Raw genomic sequence first — 18,863 nt, forward strand, 5'->3', positions numbered from 1 at the left:
CAACAGCCACAGGAAAGACGCAATAGGAGGCAGAGAGGCTAGGGCCTCTGGCAGAGAGAGAGAGGAGATGTGAGCCATGGTTTCACAGAACCCCCCATCCCAACCCAGGAGTGCAGACAAAGACACAGGGCCTGGATTTCAGAGTCACAGAGAGGTGGGCTTCAGAAACCAAAAGGTTTCCAATGGGTTCCACCTGAGGTGAGAATCTGGGGGGACGGGACAGGACGAGGCCCTGGGGTCTCTACTCAGCTCAACTGACGTCCCAATAACAGGCCCATATTCAGCATCTAACCTCTTTTTCACACTCACCTGTGGGCGAGCGGAGGCACCAGTATTACGGGTGAAACTCTACCGGGACACCCCTGAGAGGATCCAGCTCTCCAGAGGCCTCCACATGAAGCTGGTGTGCCGTCTCCAGGCTCACTCAAGGCTCAGGAAACCCCTATTATGACACCGTAAGAAGCCTCTGCTTCTCTGGTCCCTTGTCACTGCCTGCATCACAGTGGTAGCTTAGCTCCTGGCCCTGCCACCTTCTAACCTCCTGCCTAGCCGGCTGCTGCCCCACGGAGGACTACAGACAAGTACCAAGGCTTTGCCACCCTCAGGCGGGTGGTCCCGGCTGCTGGCCAGCTGGCCCTGAGACCCCTGCCTTACCACTCCTTACTGTTGCTGTCACTGAGTTACTGGTCCCCGCTGACACTGTAATATGATTTGTGGCATCTGATGATTAACGAACCACACAGGACAAGGAACAAATGCTAGGTGTCTCTCTGGCCCCCAGGCCCTGGTGGCCCACTGTCTTGCCTGGCCTGGAGCCCAGGACAGCTCTGGTTCCTAGCCCCTGCGCAGTCTCACACAGTCTCCCTTTGTTAGGCCTGCTCCCAGGGGACTCTTATCTGCTGTAACAGGCTGTAATTTCCTCTCTGGAGTCAGGGACCCTTCACCTCCTGCCTGTCTGGAGTAAACAAGCCCTTACACTAAGAGGCTGGCAGCCATGTTTACAATCTGCCAAGCTCCTTCTACCTAGAAGGCCGGTTTCCTGCCTCCAGGGCCTTCTCCTCTTCAGCTGTTCTCTGAGGCTTCAAAATTCTTCCAAGAGCTCGTGCTGCTCCTCCCGCTTCTGAACCCGAGCTCCTTGCCAGCCAGCAGTGTTTAACCACTGGCACTCCAGACACAAAATGCCTTGCCCAACATCAGATCTATCCTGCCTGGACCCAAGACTCCCCAGGCAGCTGGAATCGAGAGGTTTGACACTGCTCATGAGCTCTCCTAACCCAAAGGCTACAGGTTGGTCCTTAGCATATTCCCAGCTAGGAGAGAGGACACAAGCAAAAATGCAGACTCAAGACACAGAATACCGAGCTGGGGCTTAGGTGTGTTTATTTCTGTATAAATCGTTACAAAACCAGATCTCTGGGGCTGTCGCTGACCCCCATTACCTCAGAGTGCGAGGACTCAGAGCTGGCCAGCCCCCACCCTCGCACACAGACACTCCACAGCCTCCGCTGGGAAGGCCTTCGCTTGCAGGTTGTGTAAGAGTGGGCCTTAAACACACCCCACCCAGGCCCAACTTTAGTAAAGTGCTTGAGCAGGGGACAGAACCCAGGTAACCCAGCTCCTGTCTCTCTCTATTCCGATTCCAAACTTGCGGGGGGCGGGGGGGGGGGAGCACTTCTCCCCAAAGCCCTCAGCATCTCTAAACAAAGGCTGCCCTGGTGTGGCCGGGAGACCCGGTCTCCACCCCAAAGGCTCCTTGGGGCAGAGGAAACACTCACCTGCTGCAGGGCAGGAAGAGACGCCTGGCATTTCGAGAGCCAGGCTAATGGCAGCTGGACTGAGAGGGGCTGAGAAAACAGGTGCGTGTTTGCCCCACTTCCTCAGAGTTCCTCAACCATAAGGGCATTTACACAAGAATACCCTGACATCTCTAGGTGGGGAAGGGCACACCAGGCTCCCATCCCCAGGGAGCTGAGTCCCCCCAGTGACAATGAGAGCTGGGGTGGAGTAAGGGTCTCTGTCTGCACACAGGAATGTGATGTCCTCGCAGCACGCCAGAAAGAGAGGAGGGCTTGTCCAAGGTCACTCAGGAAGAAGCCAGGACCTGGACACCGGCCTCCTACTTCCCAGCCTTCCCTGCCATTTCTAGAACTCCACACAGTCTCTGGCCTGGCCTCCTGACAGCTCCTACCCCATATAGTATCTTTGATTCCAGAACTGTGGGGCAACACAAAGTCCCCAGATCCTTGGGACAGGACCTCTTTGTCCCAGCTAAGGAGGGGATGATATGGGGCCGATTCCTGGGGCTCTGATGCAAGGCCTATGGGAAAGGACATGACCTAAGCCTCAGACTAACTCAGCAAGACCCCTGTACCCTGATTGGCTATGCTCAGACCCTGACTAGACAAGAAAGACCCCCTGACACCTGATTAAACCATACAGAATTCCAAATCCCTGATTGACCAAGAGATAACCCCAGCCCTGCTTGGCTGGAGGAAAAACCCTCATCAAGGCCCTGATTTGATTGGCTGGGAAATACTCCAGTCAGCCCAGACTGGCTGGAAGATGGCCATGGTCAATGGTTGAACCAGAGCCACTTTGCCTGCATCTCTCCGAGACTGCACAGATGGGATGGCTAGGTCCAGGAGGGGTGAGAGAAGGTGATGCCGTAGAGTTGGGCCCAGGATGAGAAGACCCTCTTCTCGGTGATGAAGCGGTGGTGATTGCCCTTACGGCTGTGCTCGTTCTGGATGTAGGTGACACACTCATCGGGCCCCTTGGGCTCATAGTAGTGGTATGGCATGCGCTGCAGGCGGGGCCGCTGGCTGGGCACAGCAGACAGGGATGTCAGGGGCACCGGGGACAAGGCAGGCACCTGTAAGGGCTTTGTTCTGGTTCTACCCCTCACCCATCCTAGAGTCCCAGTGATGTCAATCTCTGTCCTTCCCCAAGCTTCAGTTTCTCCATCTATACAGTGGGTATATGGTGGATTAAATTTGTGGCACCATCAAGCTTCTTTTAAACAAAACGGAACATTTTTCTTTCTGGGGCTGGGGATGAGGCAATGGTGAAGAACTGTGGGCTCAGAGGCCTGGTACCCATTACAGTTTCTGAGACCTTAGGTCCCCTCACTAAACACCTTCCTCGATTTGCACTCGTAAAATGGGGAGGACAGTGTCCTGGCAGTGTGTGAAAAAAAGGATGCTCGGTGCATGGTTGGCACTCATTAAGACGTGGCTAGCACTCCGTGGAATTTTCATATAGTCAGTACAACAAACCCCAAACTCGGTTTGGAGTGGAAGCCCCTGGGGCAGCTCCAAGGAGCCCATCTCTACAGAACAGCATGAATTTATCCAAAAGAGGCCCTCAAGACGTAGCCTCAGCAATGACTCCAGACCTCCCAGCTCTACCCTGCCATCAGTAACTGGGTGTGGTTCTCAGGGGTACTGACCAGGGGAGCTCACCTGCAGTAGTCGGGAGGGACCATGCCGTACACGTGCACATGGTCACACAACTCCACCGCAATCACCATGGTAAAAAAGCCCGTGCTCAACCAGGAATGGGATTTTTCCCTGGGGGCAGAGAAGAGTCTCAATGAAGGGGCATGCAGGCAGGGATGGGGAGCAAGCAAGGAGAAATGGTCAACCCCCATGGAGGTTTCCAGACGCTCTACCTACTGTCTATCCAGACACTGTATCACCCGCTGTGGGAGCACTAAGGCTGCAGAAGGGGAAGGGCGCAGTGGAAACACCATGAACTCTAGAGACTAATTAAACAGGGCAGGCTGGGAGTAACCATGACCATAAAGCATGCTAGCAGGCAGCTGTGTCTCCGCTGGGACCAAAATGGGGACACTAGCGAGAAAATGATGCTGAGGTGACCACAGAGCAAGGTATAAAGGTATGGGCTCATACCCTGGGGCTACAGCAGCCACCAGCTACATGTGGCTAGGTAAGCAGTTGGTATGTGTCCAAAGGTAGCATGAAAAGCAGAGTATAGACTATGTCATTCATAGTGTTTTGAAGTTGATTACATCACACAGACACACACAGACACAGACACACACAGACACAGACACACACACACAGAGACACACACACACACACTATTTTGAGTAAGGGTTCTCTGTGTGTAGCCCTGGCTGGCTTCAAACTCACAAACATCACCATATGAATGCAGGGCTCTTTGGGACCAGCAGAGGCAGCAGATCACCTGGAAGTAGGGCTCTGGGGAGCTGTGAGCAATGGGTCCTGGTGCAGGTGCTGGGGACCAAACTCAGGTCCTCTGGAAGAATGCAGGTGCTCGTAACCACTGAATCATCTCTCCAGCCCTAATTACAACTTAAGTCAAAAATGTTTTTCATGTATTTGGTGGAAAGCGGTTTTTTGAAACATTTTAAAGAAAAGCACAGCAGTATCAAGTGTAACAAAAACAAAAACAAAACAAAAAACAAAGACAGCACATGGCACAAGCTGCCAAAGACTGGAATAAAAGAAATGGCCCCTCTTCTTTAGGGATGCTAAGGAGAATCCACAAACAGCTACAGACACAAGTCTCACTTATATGAGAAATGGACCAACTCCCTAAGATGAAAGAGGTTGCCCAAACATTCTATAATATAATATTAAAGAAAATTAATCCAGTAACTCCGGGGCTGGGGATGCAGCTTTAGTAAGAGAATGTGTGTTCAGCAAGATTTGAGCCCTTAGTTCCCCCCCAGAACTAAAAACTAAAAAAAAAAACCAAACATCTTCTACAAAGAGGCTCTACAGGCCCAGACAGTTTTAGTAGCAAACTCTACCAAATGATATCTATTGGGGGAAGGGAGAGCAGGGGGATCTAAAAAAAAAACAAAAACCTGGGCAGTGGTGGCACAAGCCTTTAATCCTAGCACTCGGGAGGCGGAGGCAGGCAGATCTCTGTGAGTTCAAGGCCAGCCTGGTCTATGAAGTGAGTTCCAGGACAGCCAGGGCTACACAGAGAAACCCTGTCTCAAAAAACAAAGGTCTAGTCCCATATAAGGCCACTTCTTCCTCCTGAGGGTCCAGCAATCAGCAGCCCCCTTGGCTCACCTAATTAACATGCCCAATAAGACTAAACACCTCACCTATCACAGGGTTTCCCCTTTATAACCTGACATTTGCCCATGTGACCCATCTGTCTCCTCTCTATCCAGAGGCGGGACCCCAGCCCATTCTAACACAGACCTCCCCTTCTCCTTGTAAGAATGACCCCTGCAAGGTCCTGCCCGAATCAGAAAGCCGCCAGCCACTTTAACTTTTCTTCCCCTGCTTAGTAAAGGATCTCTCTGTGAGAGCAGGTGTTTGGGTGTGGTTTGTGCCTAACCAGGGGTCTGGGAGGGAGCCCCTGCTGTGCAGGAGTTCCCCTAGTAATAGCTACAAATCTTAGGTATAAAGGGGACTGGAAAGATGGCTCAGTGGTTAAGAGCACTGACTGCTCTGCAGAGGGCCTGGGATCAATTCCCAGCACCCACAAGGTATCTCACAGCGGCCTGTAACTTCAGTTCCAGGAGACAGAACACCCATTCAGGACCTGCTCAGGCCCTAGGTACGCAAGCAGTGCACAGATACACACAGGCCAAAGGCTCAGATACATGAATCTTTAAAAAATAATAATTAGGGGGCTAGAGAGATGGCTCAGTGGTTAAGAGCACTGCCTGCCCTTCCAAAGGTCCTGAGTTCAGTTCCCAGCAACCACATGGTGGCTCACAACCATCCATAATGAGATCTGGTACCTTCTTCTGACCTGCAGGCATACATGCAGACAGAATACTGAGAATACTGTATACATAATAAATAAATAGATTTAAAATAATAATAATAATTAGGTATAAATCTACCAATATATGTATAGAAGCTGTATGTCAAGCGTATTACTTTAAATAACACTGAAGTTAGATGCACCCACTGTTATTATCGTTAGCTTTTTTTGCCACAGCTACTGTAGTATTCTAGATCACACATGGCCCATACTGTATTTATATAGGAGGGGACTGACTAGGTTTCTAGGGAGATTAATTGGAGAGGAGCATGTTGGGAAAGATAGTTCCTTAGAACAGAGCATGCTGGGAAAGATAGTTCCTTAGAAGAGAGCATGCTGGGAGCACCTGTGTGCTTATAGCAAGGCATGCTGGGAACAATCTAGACTCTAGGAGCCGTACTATGCAGAGTACCTAGAAAGATGCTAGAAACACCTCTGCCACAGCGCAGAGCATCCTGGGAGCACCTGATCTCTTGGAGTACAGCATGCTGGGAAGAAGCAGGGGTGGGGGGTAGGGAGTGGCGGCAGACAGGTCGGGGAGGCCACGGTGAATGCTGTGAAGATGACCCCAGTTAACAGCTGAGGAGAGCTGGGGAACCCTGAGGACGGCACAAAGTGGCTACACCCTCAACATAGTGCATGCTGGGAGTATCAGGCCAGAGATGACTGCAGCGGGCAGGTGGGAGGCTGGTACCTGTCCTTGCCCGTCTCACCCCGGAAGAGGTCGTCAAACTGCTGCATGCGGGCGGGAGAGACGGCGTAGGCCTCCATGTTAGGGAACGCAAGGCCCGCCCGCTGGATAACTCGCAGGATGCTGCCCTGTGGCTTCTGCATCTTGTTTGGGGGGCCCCAGAAGATGAACACCGTCTCAGGGGTTCGGTTGACGAATTCCTGGGGCTTCCTCAGCACACGGAACACACTGGAATGGGCCACTATGCGGAAGGTGGTTTTGTTGCCGACGTCGGCCGAGTAGCCAGTGGTGGGAGCATCATTCATGCGGATGGTACACTCGGCCCGCTCAATCTCAGGGCCCAGTTTGGTGCCCAGCAGGTGGCTGGAGCTGGTTACAATCACGCACTGGTTGCACCGGGAGGGCAGCGTCTATGGGGCAAGGAGAGGAACGCTGTCAATGGGGCTCTGCTCAGGGTTCTGTACTCTAACAGCCTGGCCTGCGGGAGCTGGGAACCCTCCTGACCTTCAGAGCACATTCAGCCTAGTTCTGTGGACGTTCCAAACCAGCTGGGGACAGAGAAACAAAAGTCAGTCAGGTCCTCTCCCTCAATATGTTTGCCATCTCGAGCATCACTCCCAGAGTCTCTACAGGCAGTTTAGAGATGCTGGGGCAGTGCTTAGAGCTGGGAGAAGAGAAGGAAGATGACCAAAATACATCGTATACATGCATGAAAATGTCATAAGAAACCCATTATATAATTAATATAGGCTTACACAAAACAACAACAACAAAAGGAAGACACTGAGTTAGGGAGACAGACAGCATAATACACACTAGGGAAAAACGCGGAAGGAGGTGATCAGAAACAGAGAGATGGAGGTTTCTTTAGAACAGTCTTTCGAGCCAGGCCATGGTGGCGCACACCTTTAATCCCAGCACTCGGGAGGCAGAGGCAGGCAGATTTCTGAGTTCGAGGCCAGCCTGGTCTACAGAGCAAGTTTCAGGTCAGCCAGGGCTACACAGAGAAACCCTGTTTCTAAAAACAAAACAAAAAACAATCAAACAACCTTTAATCCCAGCACTCGGGAGGCAGAGGCAGGCAGATCTCTGTGAGTTGGAGGCCAGCCTGGTCTATTCCAGGACAGGAACCAAAAAGCTACGGAGAAACCCTGTCTTGAAAAATCCAAAAAAAGAAAAAAGAAAAAAAAAAAGCAATCAAACAAACAAACAAGCAAACAAAAAACCAGTCTTCAGAATCAAGTTGCCACTTAGGGAAAGATGTTCCAGGCCAGAGGAAGAGCAAGTACAAAAACTTGAGACAGAAATACAGCAGCACATTGAGAAACAGAAGATGGAAGCTGGCTGGAATTCAACTGTGTGGCCGGGCTCCCTAAAAGGAGGCCTTCTCAAATGCACCAGGCCATTTTCCATAGCCTTCAACAAGCTCCAACCCAGATACATACTCCCCTAACTAGTTTTCCCACCATCAGGCCGGGGACATGACAAGCCAGGCTCAGACTCCTTTCCCTTCAAGCCACCCACACTGTCCCTTTCTCTCCCCATCCACTCTCCCATTCCTCTTAACCCCAACTATGGGTCCCTTCCAGGGAGGGTGCGTCCAAAGCCCAGGGACCTGCTCTGGATAACAAAGGCTCTGAAGGAAATCAGCAAGGGAAGAGAGTCTGAATACATGAATTCCACAGATACCCCAAGGCAAAGAGAAGTACTCAACCAGGTCCAGAGGCAAGAGTGCTGGAAACCCACCACTAGACCCCAGTCACTTCACCTTTGGATCTAGTTGCAATTTAGCAGGGGCTGGACAAATCTCTCCCTCCCATGTGGCAGGGTGTTAGCCAGGTGATTCACATCCTGAGCCTTGATCACTTCTAGGGAGATAATAGCACTGGGCAGCCATTATTGTTTCTGCTTTGTGTTCTCCAAAGCCTCAGGGGTCTCCTCCCAAGCTTATCGGGGTGTGTCCCCAGGGATCCACGAAACTGGGAGTCTGACTCCAGAGACAACAGAAGATATAGTTTTGTTTTTTTTTAATTAACGCGTGTGTGTGCACGTGTGCACGGGGGTGGCATCCCACAACACACTCCCACATGTGTGGAGGTCAGAGGCAACTTGCAGGTGTTGGTTCTTTCCTTCCACTATGTGGATTCCAGAGATGGATCTAACACAGGTCATCAGGCTTGGCAGCACGTGCTTTCTCTATGAGCCACCACCATGGACCCGACAATAAACTTTTTTTTTTTTTTCAAGACAGGGTTTCTCTGTGTAACAGTCCCAGCTATCCTGGAACTTGCTTTGTAGACAAGACTACCCTAGAACTTGCAAAGATCCACCTGCCTCTACCTCCCGATTAAAAGCATGCACCACCACTGCTCAACAACAAACTTTTTAACACTGAAGTCAGGACCCTGATGAGAACTGAGGTTCATTGCCGAACACTTGTCCAAGATCCCACCCCAAGCAAAGGGCCATGATCTTGACTCATGGCCCTCCCCCATCCTCTTCCCTAGGAGGCAGAGGGGTATGGGAGAGAAGAGTTGGGGGGTGGGCTGTATCAGCAGCCACAGATCTCCCCACAGAATCTGCTCTACCTTGTTTCCCAGGATAGGAAAGTAGGCGTTGGAGAAACTCCACTTCTTGAGGTTGACGGGCCGACGCATGCGGCCCCTCAGGGAGCCGTAGTGGAAGACCTCGTTGGCACTGTTGGAGCTGTAGAGGATGAGGATGGTGATGAGGGCAAAGAGGACCACAAACACTGCTGACCGCTGCTCCTGGAGAAGGAAGAGGCCATTGAGGGTTCAGGCTCACACACCACACTGTGCCCTTCATACCAGACCAGATGAGTTCAAGTACCACTTCCTTCTGGCATCCACCAATCACGTTCCTTCTTATTCCCTCTACCCCCGAGTCCTAGGATGGAACCTAGGGACTCATGCATCCGAGACAGTTCCTCTATCTCTGAACTATCCAGGCCAGTCTTGTCGCCTGCAGACTGCTACCCCTTCAACCTAGACCGGTAGCTCTGAGTACCAAGGCTGCATCAGCCTGTTCCCAGGCCCCTGGGGGAGGCCTGCAGAAGGAGCCCAGGAAGAGCGCCCAGCGTGGTGCTGCACACTTTCCAGTGCTTTGGAGGCTGAGGCCTGAGGGTTGCTGCAGGTCTGATGCTAGCCTGGGCTACGGAGTGCAGGAAAAACGTGTTTCCGGCCTGAACTAGATGTGGGTGACACAGGTGGGGAGAGCGACACCCAAAGGATCCAGACCTTCTAGTGACAGTAACTCTCCATAAGCTGTCAGGGTACGGCTGGCCTCACACACCTTCAGGAATGCAGATTCAACACACCACAACCAACAGTGTAGTCAGGCCTAGGATGACTGGACCAGTACTGAACATATATACACACATAGGCTTCCTATCTTGTTATTAGTCCCTTCTTTGTGATTTTTTTTTTTTTCAGAACTCATCTCACATAGCCAGTGCCACCTCCGATTCACTATGTAACCAAGGCTGGCCTTGCTCTATTGATCCTCCAGCTCCTCAGGGCCGGGATGACAAGCAGGTGCCCTACACCAGCAGTTTTGCTGCACACACCGAGTTAGGCAGTGTAAGTTATCTAGAGATGATAAACCTCGTATGTTGTGAAGGTTATATCCAGTTACTAAACCATCCTATATGAAGAACTTGTGCTCATACCCTTGGGTCTGTCTCCTCGGGAGACCCCGGAAGCAAGCCAGCATAAATATGAAGGAACATGTCACCTCTCGCTCTATGCTCACCTATTTTGCCTGCTTGGTGAAAATGGATCCGGGCTGTGTTTAAGTGTTTTCCCGGCCAAAGCATTTTAGGATGCCTCAGTAGAGGGAGCTGTTAAGAATAAAGGCAGTATGGGCAGGCCCCCTAAAGACCTTTAGTTCCCACTGGACCACAAGTTATTAAGTTCAGCTCCTCCAGGGCACTCAGCCACCGGCAGCCCCCAGAAGCCATCACCTGTCCCCACAGGGCCATGTGGTGGGCGGACTGCAGCCCTGTCTCCAGCTGGGCCTGCGCTTGGGGCTGACACCTGGTCTTGGATCTAACAATCAGATTGCGTCCTGATCAACCCACTGTAACTAGGAAATATCAGAAGGGAGAAGAGGCATTTAATCCAGGCAGTCAGCTCAGCCTTGTCCCAGCTCGGCAGCACTGCACAGCAGAGCAAGTTCCTCTCAGCAGGAGGGGCTCTTTGGAAGCTGCAGGCCTCAGCCCCACCCAGTATCACCAGGGGTAGCATAACAAACCAAACCTCAAGTTTCAGAGTGTAGGTCCCACTGAATGCTTACTGAATGCTTAGCATTTTTTTTTCTTTTTTTTGGTTTTTCGAGACAGGGTTTCTCTGTGGTTTTGGACCCTGTCCTGGAACTATCTCTTGTAGACCAGGCTGGTCTTGAACTCACAGAGATCCGCCTGCCTCTGCCTCCCGAGTGCTGGGATTAAAGGCGTGCACCACCACCGCCCGGCTAATGCTTAGCATTTTTGCATCACCAAAAGCCCCCGTCTGGCAGCTGGGAGGGGCGGGGGGTGGGGGGATCAGTTGACAGTGCTCAACTAGCGTGCCCAAGCCCTGGTTTTCAATCTCAGTATTACATAAACAAGCCTGAAGTCCTAGCACTGGGGAGGTGGAGGCTGGAGGACCAGGAAGGAATTCCTAGACTATGTAGGGAGTAGCGAGGCCAGCCTGGGATATACAAGACCCTGTAACACACACACACACACACACACACACATACACACAATTTTTTTCTAAGTCTGACCATGACAAGTCAGAGATCCCCACATTTCTTCTTGTTTGTTTGTTCTTTGAGACAGGTCTCTCTATTTAGGCCAGGCTGTACTGGAATTCATTCTGTAGACCAGGCTGGCCTGGAACTCGCAGAGATTCACCTGCCTTGGCTTCCTGAGTGCTGGGATTAAGAGTTCCATTCCCTGTTGCTCCATGCCCCATTGCCATTGATAATTCTCTGTATTAAACCATCTCTGTCAAAGGACTGAGTTATCTTTCTCCTAAACTTAGAATGCTACAAGCACATGCCCCGCTTTCAAATCTCACGTTCTGCCATGGAGCCCAGATAAAAGTATGGGGGGGGGGGTGTCAAACACATAGCAGGAAACATGAACACATGATGGGGAACTCAGGTGCTCTGATTTTGAACATGGCCATTCATTCCCAAGGCCCCTGCTCACCTCCCTATCCTGTGTTCTGCACGGCATCCACAGACACCTTCACACAGTAATTTCCCACAGACGAGTCAAGCTTAGGACATCAGAGAGGACACTGGGCCCAAAAAGAAGCAAGACCTTCAAAGATCAATGGCTCAGTGGCTGAAGTGGAGTTTGAACCCAGGCCTCCCGTGTGGGTTGGAGCGCCTTCCATTGAAGGCTGCCAGCGGCTCAGATCGGGAGAGCCCCTCCCACTGAAGGTTGTGAGCAGCTCAGACCGGGATAAGAAATGAAGGGGACTTACTTTGTTGCTACTCATCTCTCTCCGGCGTCTGCTGAGGGGTAGGGGCCAGCGTCCTGCAGGTGGCCCGGGGGGCAAGGTGGTGGGGTCACACCTGCAAGCCACCAGAAAGGGTTATGGCCAGAGGCCCTCCCTAGATGCGGCTGGATCACAGGTCTTACCCAACAGTTCTCCTACATGCCCCAAACTTAAAGGCTCAGGGCTGCACCCATGTTGTCCTGGTTCCCCCACTCATAGTTCATACTGAGTTGGTTCAGGTTTCCTAGGTAGTCGATTCTCCCCAAACGCCACCTCACAGACCTCTGAACGATATGACTCGATCAATTCAGTCATCGGCCAGTGTGATCTTGGGGGTCAAGGGCACAGCCACGATTCTCAGAAGTCCAGTGGTGTCTCAGCTGAGGGATGGCTAAATTGCAGCCGTACACAGGCCTGCCTGCCCCGGACCAGCCGTGTGCCTCTCCCCCACCGCTGGGCCTAACCCTTCTACACTTCCCTTTCCCCACCTATAAGCAGGCTATAAGTATTCGGATCCAGTCCACCTCCGACAGCTACAGCCAAACAGGCAAATCTAATGATGGTGTAAAAAGGAAGAAAACGGCCTGGATCCTCGGAGGGGGATCCCCGCTTCAGAGAGCTCCCCTGGGGGCCTCTCGGTTCCCGTCACTATCTCCGCCCCCTGACCTAGCAGCTGTTTACTCCCACACCAGGAATAGCTGGAATCCTCAGGCCAGAGCGCCACACACTCACCCCGCTCCTGATTGGCCAAGCCTGGCCCCTCCCATCGCCGGGCCTGGCCCCATCCCGTGGCGTCCCCCTCTGCTCTCCCCATACTTCGGGTTCTCTTGGGCCGTCCCTGCACCTCCAATCATGGAGACCCCAGACTCCCATCGGTCCCCACCGGGCACTCCAGGAAACCGAGGCTCATCGGAAGGGAGGCGCGGCTTGTCCTTGGACTGAAACCGTTACAGCAAAAGACAGACGGGCGTGCAGAACCCAGAATCTTTCGAGTCGCCCCATCAGCCCTGCCATCTCCAGCATTCAAAGCGCTCCCGGGTCTGGCTGCAGCTCCCAGAGAGACCTCGGTCTTACTACCCTGTCCTGCGCATGCCCCTTCTCCAGACACCTGGAGCACTCCAGGTGCCAGGCCCACGCCCCACTTTCCCACCTTTGCCTGAGCAGTGCCCTCAGCCAGGACCACGGTCCCCCTGGTCAGCCCCGTCACGGTCCTGCTCTGAGAAGGCCATAGTCAGGACAGCATGTCAGGTGCCAGTGCGAATGTCGGGTCCACACTTACTGGCTGGGGGGCCTCGAGCAAGCCATGTGACCTCTCTGAGCCTCAGTTTCCTCATCTGCGAAATGGGAATAAGAACTGGTAACTCCTGGGGTGACTGGAAGGATTCACATAGATGTGATAAAGGGCGCCCAAGGCTTAAAAGTGCTCTATCAGATGTCCTTAGCCTTAGGGTTCAATGCCCGCCTCTGCACCAGCCTGTCCCAGAAACAATCCTCCTCCCCTTGATCCCAAGCCAGGGGCCACCCCTATATTACGGAACATGCCCCATCGCCCGCCTACAGAATCCTAGCAAAGCGGCTGGTAAGTGCTCTTGCTCCCCATTTCACAGATGAGGAGACTGAGGGATCAGGGCGTCAACGTGCCTTGCAGGCCGCCGGAGCAGGCAGAGGGAACCTTAGACGCGTTTGTTTACAGGGCGGAGCCTGAAAGGGCCTCCCGCGGGGTCCCCCTCCAGTCCCCGAGAGCGCCAGACGTCCAGCTAGGCACGGAGCCTGGTGGGGAGCGGCTGACCCTGCTGGGAGGTGGCACCCCGGAGCCCATACTCAGCCGCGGGGCTGGACGTGCGGAGGCTGAGCGCTGAGCTGCGGGTGAGGCCGCACCCTGAGCTCGGTCTGGGGTTTGGTTTCTCCGGGTGCCGGGAGCAGGGTACCCCCAAGTGCAGCGTGGGAGGCTCAGTCCCGCGCCCCCTCTTCGGCTGTTGCAACCCGGGGTTGGGCACCCTGACCCCTGCTCCGTAGGAGAGGGGAGCGGGACCGCGGCAGGGTCCCCCATCTCCAAAGCGGGAGGCCCAGTGAACCCCGCGAGCCTTTAGATCTCGGGGCGCGGTTAGCAAGAAAAGTGGGTCTCGGGGAGCCCCGGGAACCCCCCCTCTCCAGCGGCTCTCCATCCCCGCGGCGCAGGCACAAGCCCCCGCCCCGCTGCCCACCCAGCGCAGCGCCCGCTCACCTCCGCCGGGGAGCACCAGGCCCCCCGCGGCCCCCGAACCCCCTCACATGGCGCCGGGAGCCGAGAACCGGGGTCCGCGCTGCTCCGGCTGCCCAGGCCCCGCCGCAGCTCCGGCCCGCGGGGTCCTAGGGCCGACGCTCACAGACCGGAGGGGGGGGGGGGAGCAGCCGGGAGGGCGGAGCCTCTGGCTGTGGGTGGCCCCGCCTCAGAGGGAGGTACCAGAGAGGAAGGATGCTCTCCAACAGCCTCCCATCCCATCTGATTTCTCTCCCTCCGTGTGGACACCTACCAAGACCTCAGATAGGGAGACTGAGACGCGGAGATCACTGGACTCGAACTCTGGCCAATAACTCCCTGGGCTCCTCCACCTTGATATTCAGTAGTAACTCCCTGGGCAACCTGATACATTACTTTAATTCAATATGGCGGGAAAATGGAAAGACTGTCTCAAAATATAGCTTCTGCTGAGCCTAGTGGTGCAGGCCTCTAAGCCGCACTTAGAAGATAGAAGGAGAGCAGAAGGCTGTTGGAAGTTCGAGGCCAACCTAGTAGACATAGTGACTTCCAGGCTGGCCAGGGTGACCTTGGCTCAACTCTCTTCATCCTACCCACCTATTCATTGTATTATTATTATTATTATTATTATTATTATTATTATTATTATTGGTTTTTCGAGACAGTGTTTCTCTGTGGCTTTGGAGCCTGTCCTGGAACTAGCTCTTGTAGACCAGGCTGGCCTCGAACTCACAGAGATCCGCCTGCCTCTGCCTCCCGAGTGCTGGGATTAAAGGCATGCGCCACCATCTCCCGGCTCATTGTATTATTTTATGCATCTAAAAGGAAGCATCATGGGACTGGAGAGTTGGCTCAGCACTTAAAAAATGCTGGCTACTCTTCTAGAGGATCTGGGGTCCATTCCCAGCATAGTCCTAGGGAATCTGACTCTCTCTTCTGGCCTCCATGGACACTACACATATTTGTGGTACGTAGACGTATATGCAGGCAAAGCCCCCATACACATAAAATAAAATTTAAATTAAAAAAAAAAAAGGCTAACCGGTGGTGGTGCATGCCTTTAATTCCAGCACTCGGGAGGCAGAGGCAGGTGGATCTCTGTGAGTTCAAGGCCAGCCTGTTCTACAAGAGCTAGTTCCAGGACAGGCTCCAAAAACAAACAAAAGAAAGAAAGAAAGAAAGAAAGGAAGAAAGAAAGCAACTGAGGGCTGATGAGATGGTTAAGCCAGACATGATGTTGTACGTTTGTTTTTGTTGCTGTTTGGGTTTGTTTTTTCAAGACAGAGTCTCACTGTGTAGCCCTAGCTGTCCTAGAACTCGCTCTGTAGACCAGGATGGCCTCACACTCACAAGGATCTACCTGCTTCTCCTTCCGAGTGCTGGGATTAGAGGCGAGCACCACCACCTGCTGCGGTCATGTGTCCACAGTCCCAGCTCTGGGATTACTCTGGGGATGTGAAGACAGGGAGATCCCTCTGTCTGGTTTACGCTATCTGGGTCTTCAAGGTCCATGAGAGAACAACATTGGAGACTCACCTTTGACTTCCACACACGCGTGAACATGCACATATGTACACACGCATGCGCAGAAGCCACCTAAGGAGCCTGTTAGGAGACTGGTAAAATAAACACAGGCACGGCCTGCCCGTCCATAGTGCTCTAAGAGCTCTGGGAGAGGGTGGCTGGGACGTTGCAGGACACCTAAGTATAGAGAGCAAGTTTGAAGAGCTTTGTTGTGTAATCACTTTAAAAAACAACATAGTAAAAATTTCCATTTCACACCGTGGGTACCTAGAAGTCCCTGCAGATGTACCCAGTGATGTTTACAGTAGCACCGTTTAAATACAAACGTGGAAATAGTCCAGATATCTGGCAATGGGAGAGCGGAAGGTTTTGTTTGGTCTGGTTTGGTGTTTTGAGACAAGACTTGCCTGTGTAGCCCTGGCTGTCTTGGAACTCACTCACCACGTAGAGCAGGCTGGCCTTGAACTCAGATCCATCTCCCTCTGCCTCCGGAGGTGTATAACACCACTGCCGAGCACGGTATTTTTTTTTTTTTAATATTATGAAACATTTACCCTGTGGAATATCACCCAGCAAGGGCGGTGAATAGGCTACAGGTGTGCTGGAGAATCTTGGAGACCTAAGGAGTGAAAAGGACTTGGGAAGGGAAGCAAAGCTACCCACGTGGCTAGGGGAGTGGATACAGTAGATCAAGTTCAAGGGCTGCCTGGGCAACAGAACATCAGTTTCCTTCATCCCCTTCCCTCCTGCACCCCTCCCCACCCCCGCCAGCTCTCAGCTACTGCGGGCAGACATGCCCCCTGCCATGATGAAAATGGAATCAAGCACCCAATTAAATGTAAGAGTTGCCGTGGTCACTGTCTTTTCACAGCAATAGAACTGTGCTGACTAGAACACAAACAAAGAAGAAACCTACAGAGCACTGCCAAGGGCAGGAGATAGCCTTTGCCCGTATCACTGATTAAAGTTTTAAGAACCCTGAGGAGGCGCACACATTACAGTAGCCATGGATATTGAGTTCAAGAGGCTCGTGGCATCCGCATGCATTATAATTTACTAATATGACGTAGACAGCTCGGCCCATCACAAAATCAGAATATCACCATCTCAGAAGGAAGTTCAGGGCTGGAGAGATGACTCAGCAGGTAAAGGCGATTGCCACCAAGCCTGATGACCTGAGATTGATCCCTGGGACTGTCATGGAAGGAGGAGAGATGCCGCCATTCCTGCAGGTTGTCCTCTGGCTGCCACCTGTGCACTGTAGCCTTCTGTGCCTCCCCTCCCCCATAAATAAATAAAATGTAGCAAAAAAAAAGTAGCAAAAGAAGAAAGAGAAAACAAGATATTTTTGTTCTTTAGGGTAGCACGCCTGTGAACGCCCAGGTCATGCCGGAGGTGACAGGTTTCAACATGACTCAGGAGCCAGTGTTGGTTCAGACCTCCAGTTTATTTCAGAATGAGTGTGGTGGCACAGCCTGTCGGCTCAGCTGCTGAAGCAGCTAAAGCAGGAAATCCCAAGGGTTCTGATGCCCTCTCCTGGCCTCTGAGGGCACCAGCACACACTCGATTTACATACAGACAAGCAGGCATGCACACATACAGTAAATTAAAATTTATAAGGTTTTTTTTTTTAGTTTTTAAATTTTATTTTATACATATGGATGTTTTGCCTGCATGTTTGTCTGTATATCACTTGTGTGCTTGGTGCCCACAGAGGCCAGAGGAGGACATTGGATCCCTTGGATTTGAAGTTACAGACAGTTGTGAGCTGCCTGGTGAAAAGTGAACCTAGGTTCTCTGAAAGAGCAGTTAGTGCTCTTAACTGCTAAGCCATACCAGATTTTTTTTTTCTGAGACAGAGTTTCTCTGTGTAGCCTTGGAGCCAGGCTGGCCTCGAACTCACAGAAATCCACCTGTCTCTGCCTCCCTAGTGCTGGGATTAAAGGTGTGCATCACCACTGCCCAGCCCAGATTATTATTATTTTTTTAATTTAAAGGTGATTTTCGTTTCTTTTAAGATTTTATTTCCTTTAGTGTATGGGTGTTTTGCCTGCATGTATATTTGTGCACCATATGCGTGGCTGGTGCCCTCAGCTGTCAGAAGGCACTGGATCGCCTGGACCCTGAGAGAGGTGGCTGAGCCATCACAGGGCTGGGAAAGGAACCCTCTGCTAGAGCAGGCAGTGCTATCAACTGATAAGCCGTCTCTCCGGTTCCAGGCCTTTAAGATGTTTAAAACTGAATCGCACATGCCGCTTGTGTGTGAGTGTCTCTGCCCGTGAGTGCATGGATTGGTGTCAGTGTGGAGCCAGGGGCTGACCTCCACGCTCTGCAGACGCCTTCTTGTTAGGAGAGACACAGAGAGAAACTCTGCACTGTTCTGCCCTGTGTGAGGCTGGCCAGACAGCCTCAGGGATCCAGCTGTCTCTGCCTCCTTCCTTGCTGCAAAACCTAGGACTTTTTTTCGTGTGGGTTGTGAGGACTAAGTTCTAGTCCCCCAAGTTCTAGTCCTCCCCCCCCCCCCGCCTTGCTCTACACAGCACTTTACCACATCCCACCCTCCCTTTCTTTCCCCCTACTTTCTTTTGCTGCCTCCCGCTTTGACACAATTGCCATGCTTGTAAATGCACACAAAAGGGGTGGGGTAGAATCCACAAAAGGGGTGGGGTAGAATCCACAAAAGGGGTGGGGTAGAATCCACAAGGAACAGAAGCGCTAACACCCCTTCCCCCCACTCCCACCAGCTCAGCGATTCTCAGCCTTCCTGGCACTGTGGCCCTTTAGTACAGCTCCTCATGTTGTGGTGACTCCCAACCATAGAATTATTTTCACTACCACTCCATGCCTACAATCTTACTATGGTTATGAATCATAATGTAAATCTTTGTGTGGAACTCCTAAGGAAGGTCATTGGACTCTTGACCCACAGGCTGAGATCCTCTGCCCTAAGGGTTGGTAGGAGGAGGGGTGAGGTCATGGCTATAAGTCGTTTGCATAGCATTCATTTAGTAAGTTGTGATTGGTGCTCAAATTCACTAGGTGGGGGCTGGAGAGATGGCTCAGAGGTTAAGAGCATTGCCTGCTCTTCCAAAGGTCCTGAGTTCAATTCCCAGCAACCACA

At 52.3% G+C, this 18,863-nt stretch overlaps 1 protein-coding gene across 6 annotated transcripts; it reads right to left on the reverse strand.

The window, feature by feature from the left end:
- Positions 1 to 1,355: 1,355 nt before the first annotated feature.
- St6galnac6 (ST6 N-acetylgalactosaminide alpha-2,6-sialyltransferase 6) lies at positions 1,356 to 14,335 on the reverse strand. Of its 6 annotated transcripts, none has more exons than XM_013346014.2 (7): positions 14,204 to 14,334; positions 13,259 to 13,313; positions 11,965 to 12,055; positions 9,058 to 9,237; positions 6,473 to 6,879; positions 3,462 to 3,569; positions 1,356 to 2,818 (listed from the first exon to the last, which is right to left on the reverse strand). In XM_013346014.2, exons 2-7 carry the CDS (start codon positions 13,282 to 13,284, stop codon positions 2,542 to 2,544), a joined length of 1,089 nt encoding a protein of 362 aa, XP_013201468.1. In that variant the 5' UTR covers positions 13,285 to 13,313; positions 14,204 to 14,334; the 3' UTR covers positions 1,356 to 2,541. The 6 variants fall into 6 exon arrangements, with proteins under 6 accessions (XP_013201468.1, XP_005346105.1, XP_013201469.1 ...); XM_005346048.3 differs by having other exon boundaries at positions 1,356 to 2,822; positions 14,204 to 14,332; XM_013346016.2 differs by having other exon boundaries at positions 2,809 to 2,872; positions 14,204 to 14,335.
- Positions 14,336 to 18,863: the final 4,528 nt, after the last annotated feature.

Source organism: Microtus ochrogaster, chromosome 4 (genome assembly GCF_000317375.1).
Source record: "Microtus ochrogaster isolate Prairie Vole_2 chromosome 4, MicOch1.0, whole genome shotgun sequence".
Taxonomy (NCBI): Eukaryota; Metazoa; Chordata; class Mammalia; order Rodentia; family Cricetidae; genus Microtus; species Microtus ochrogaster.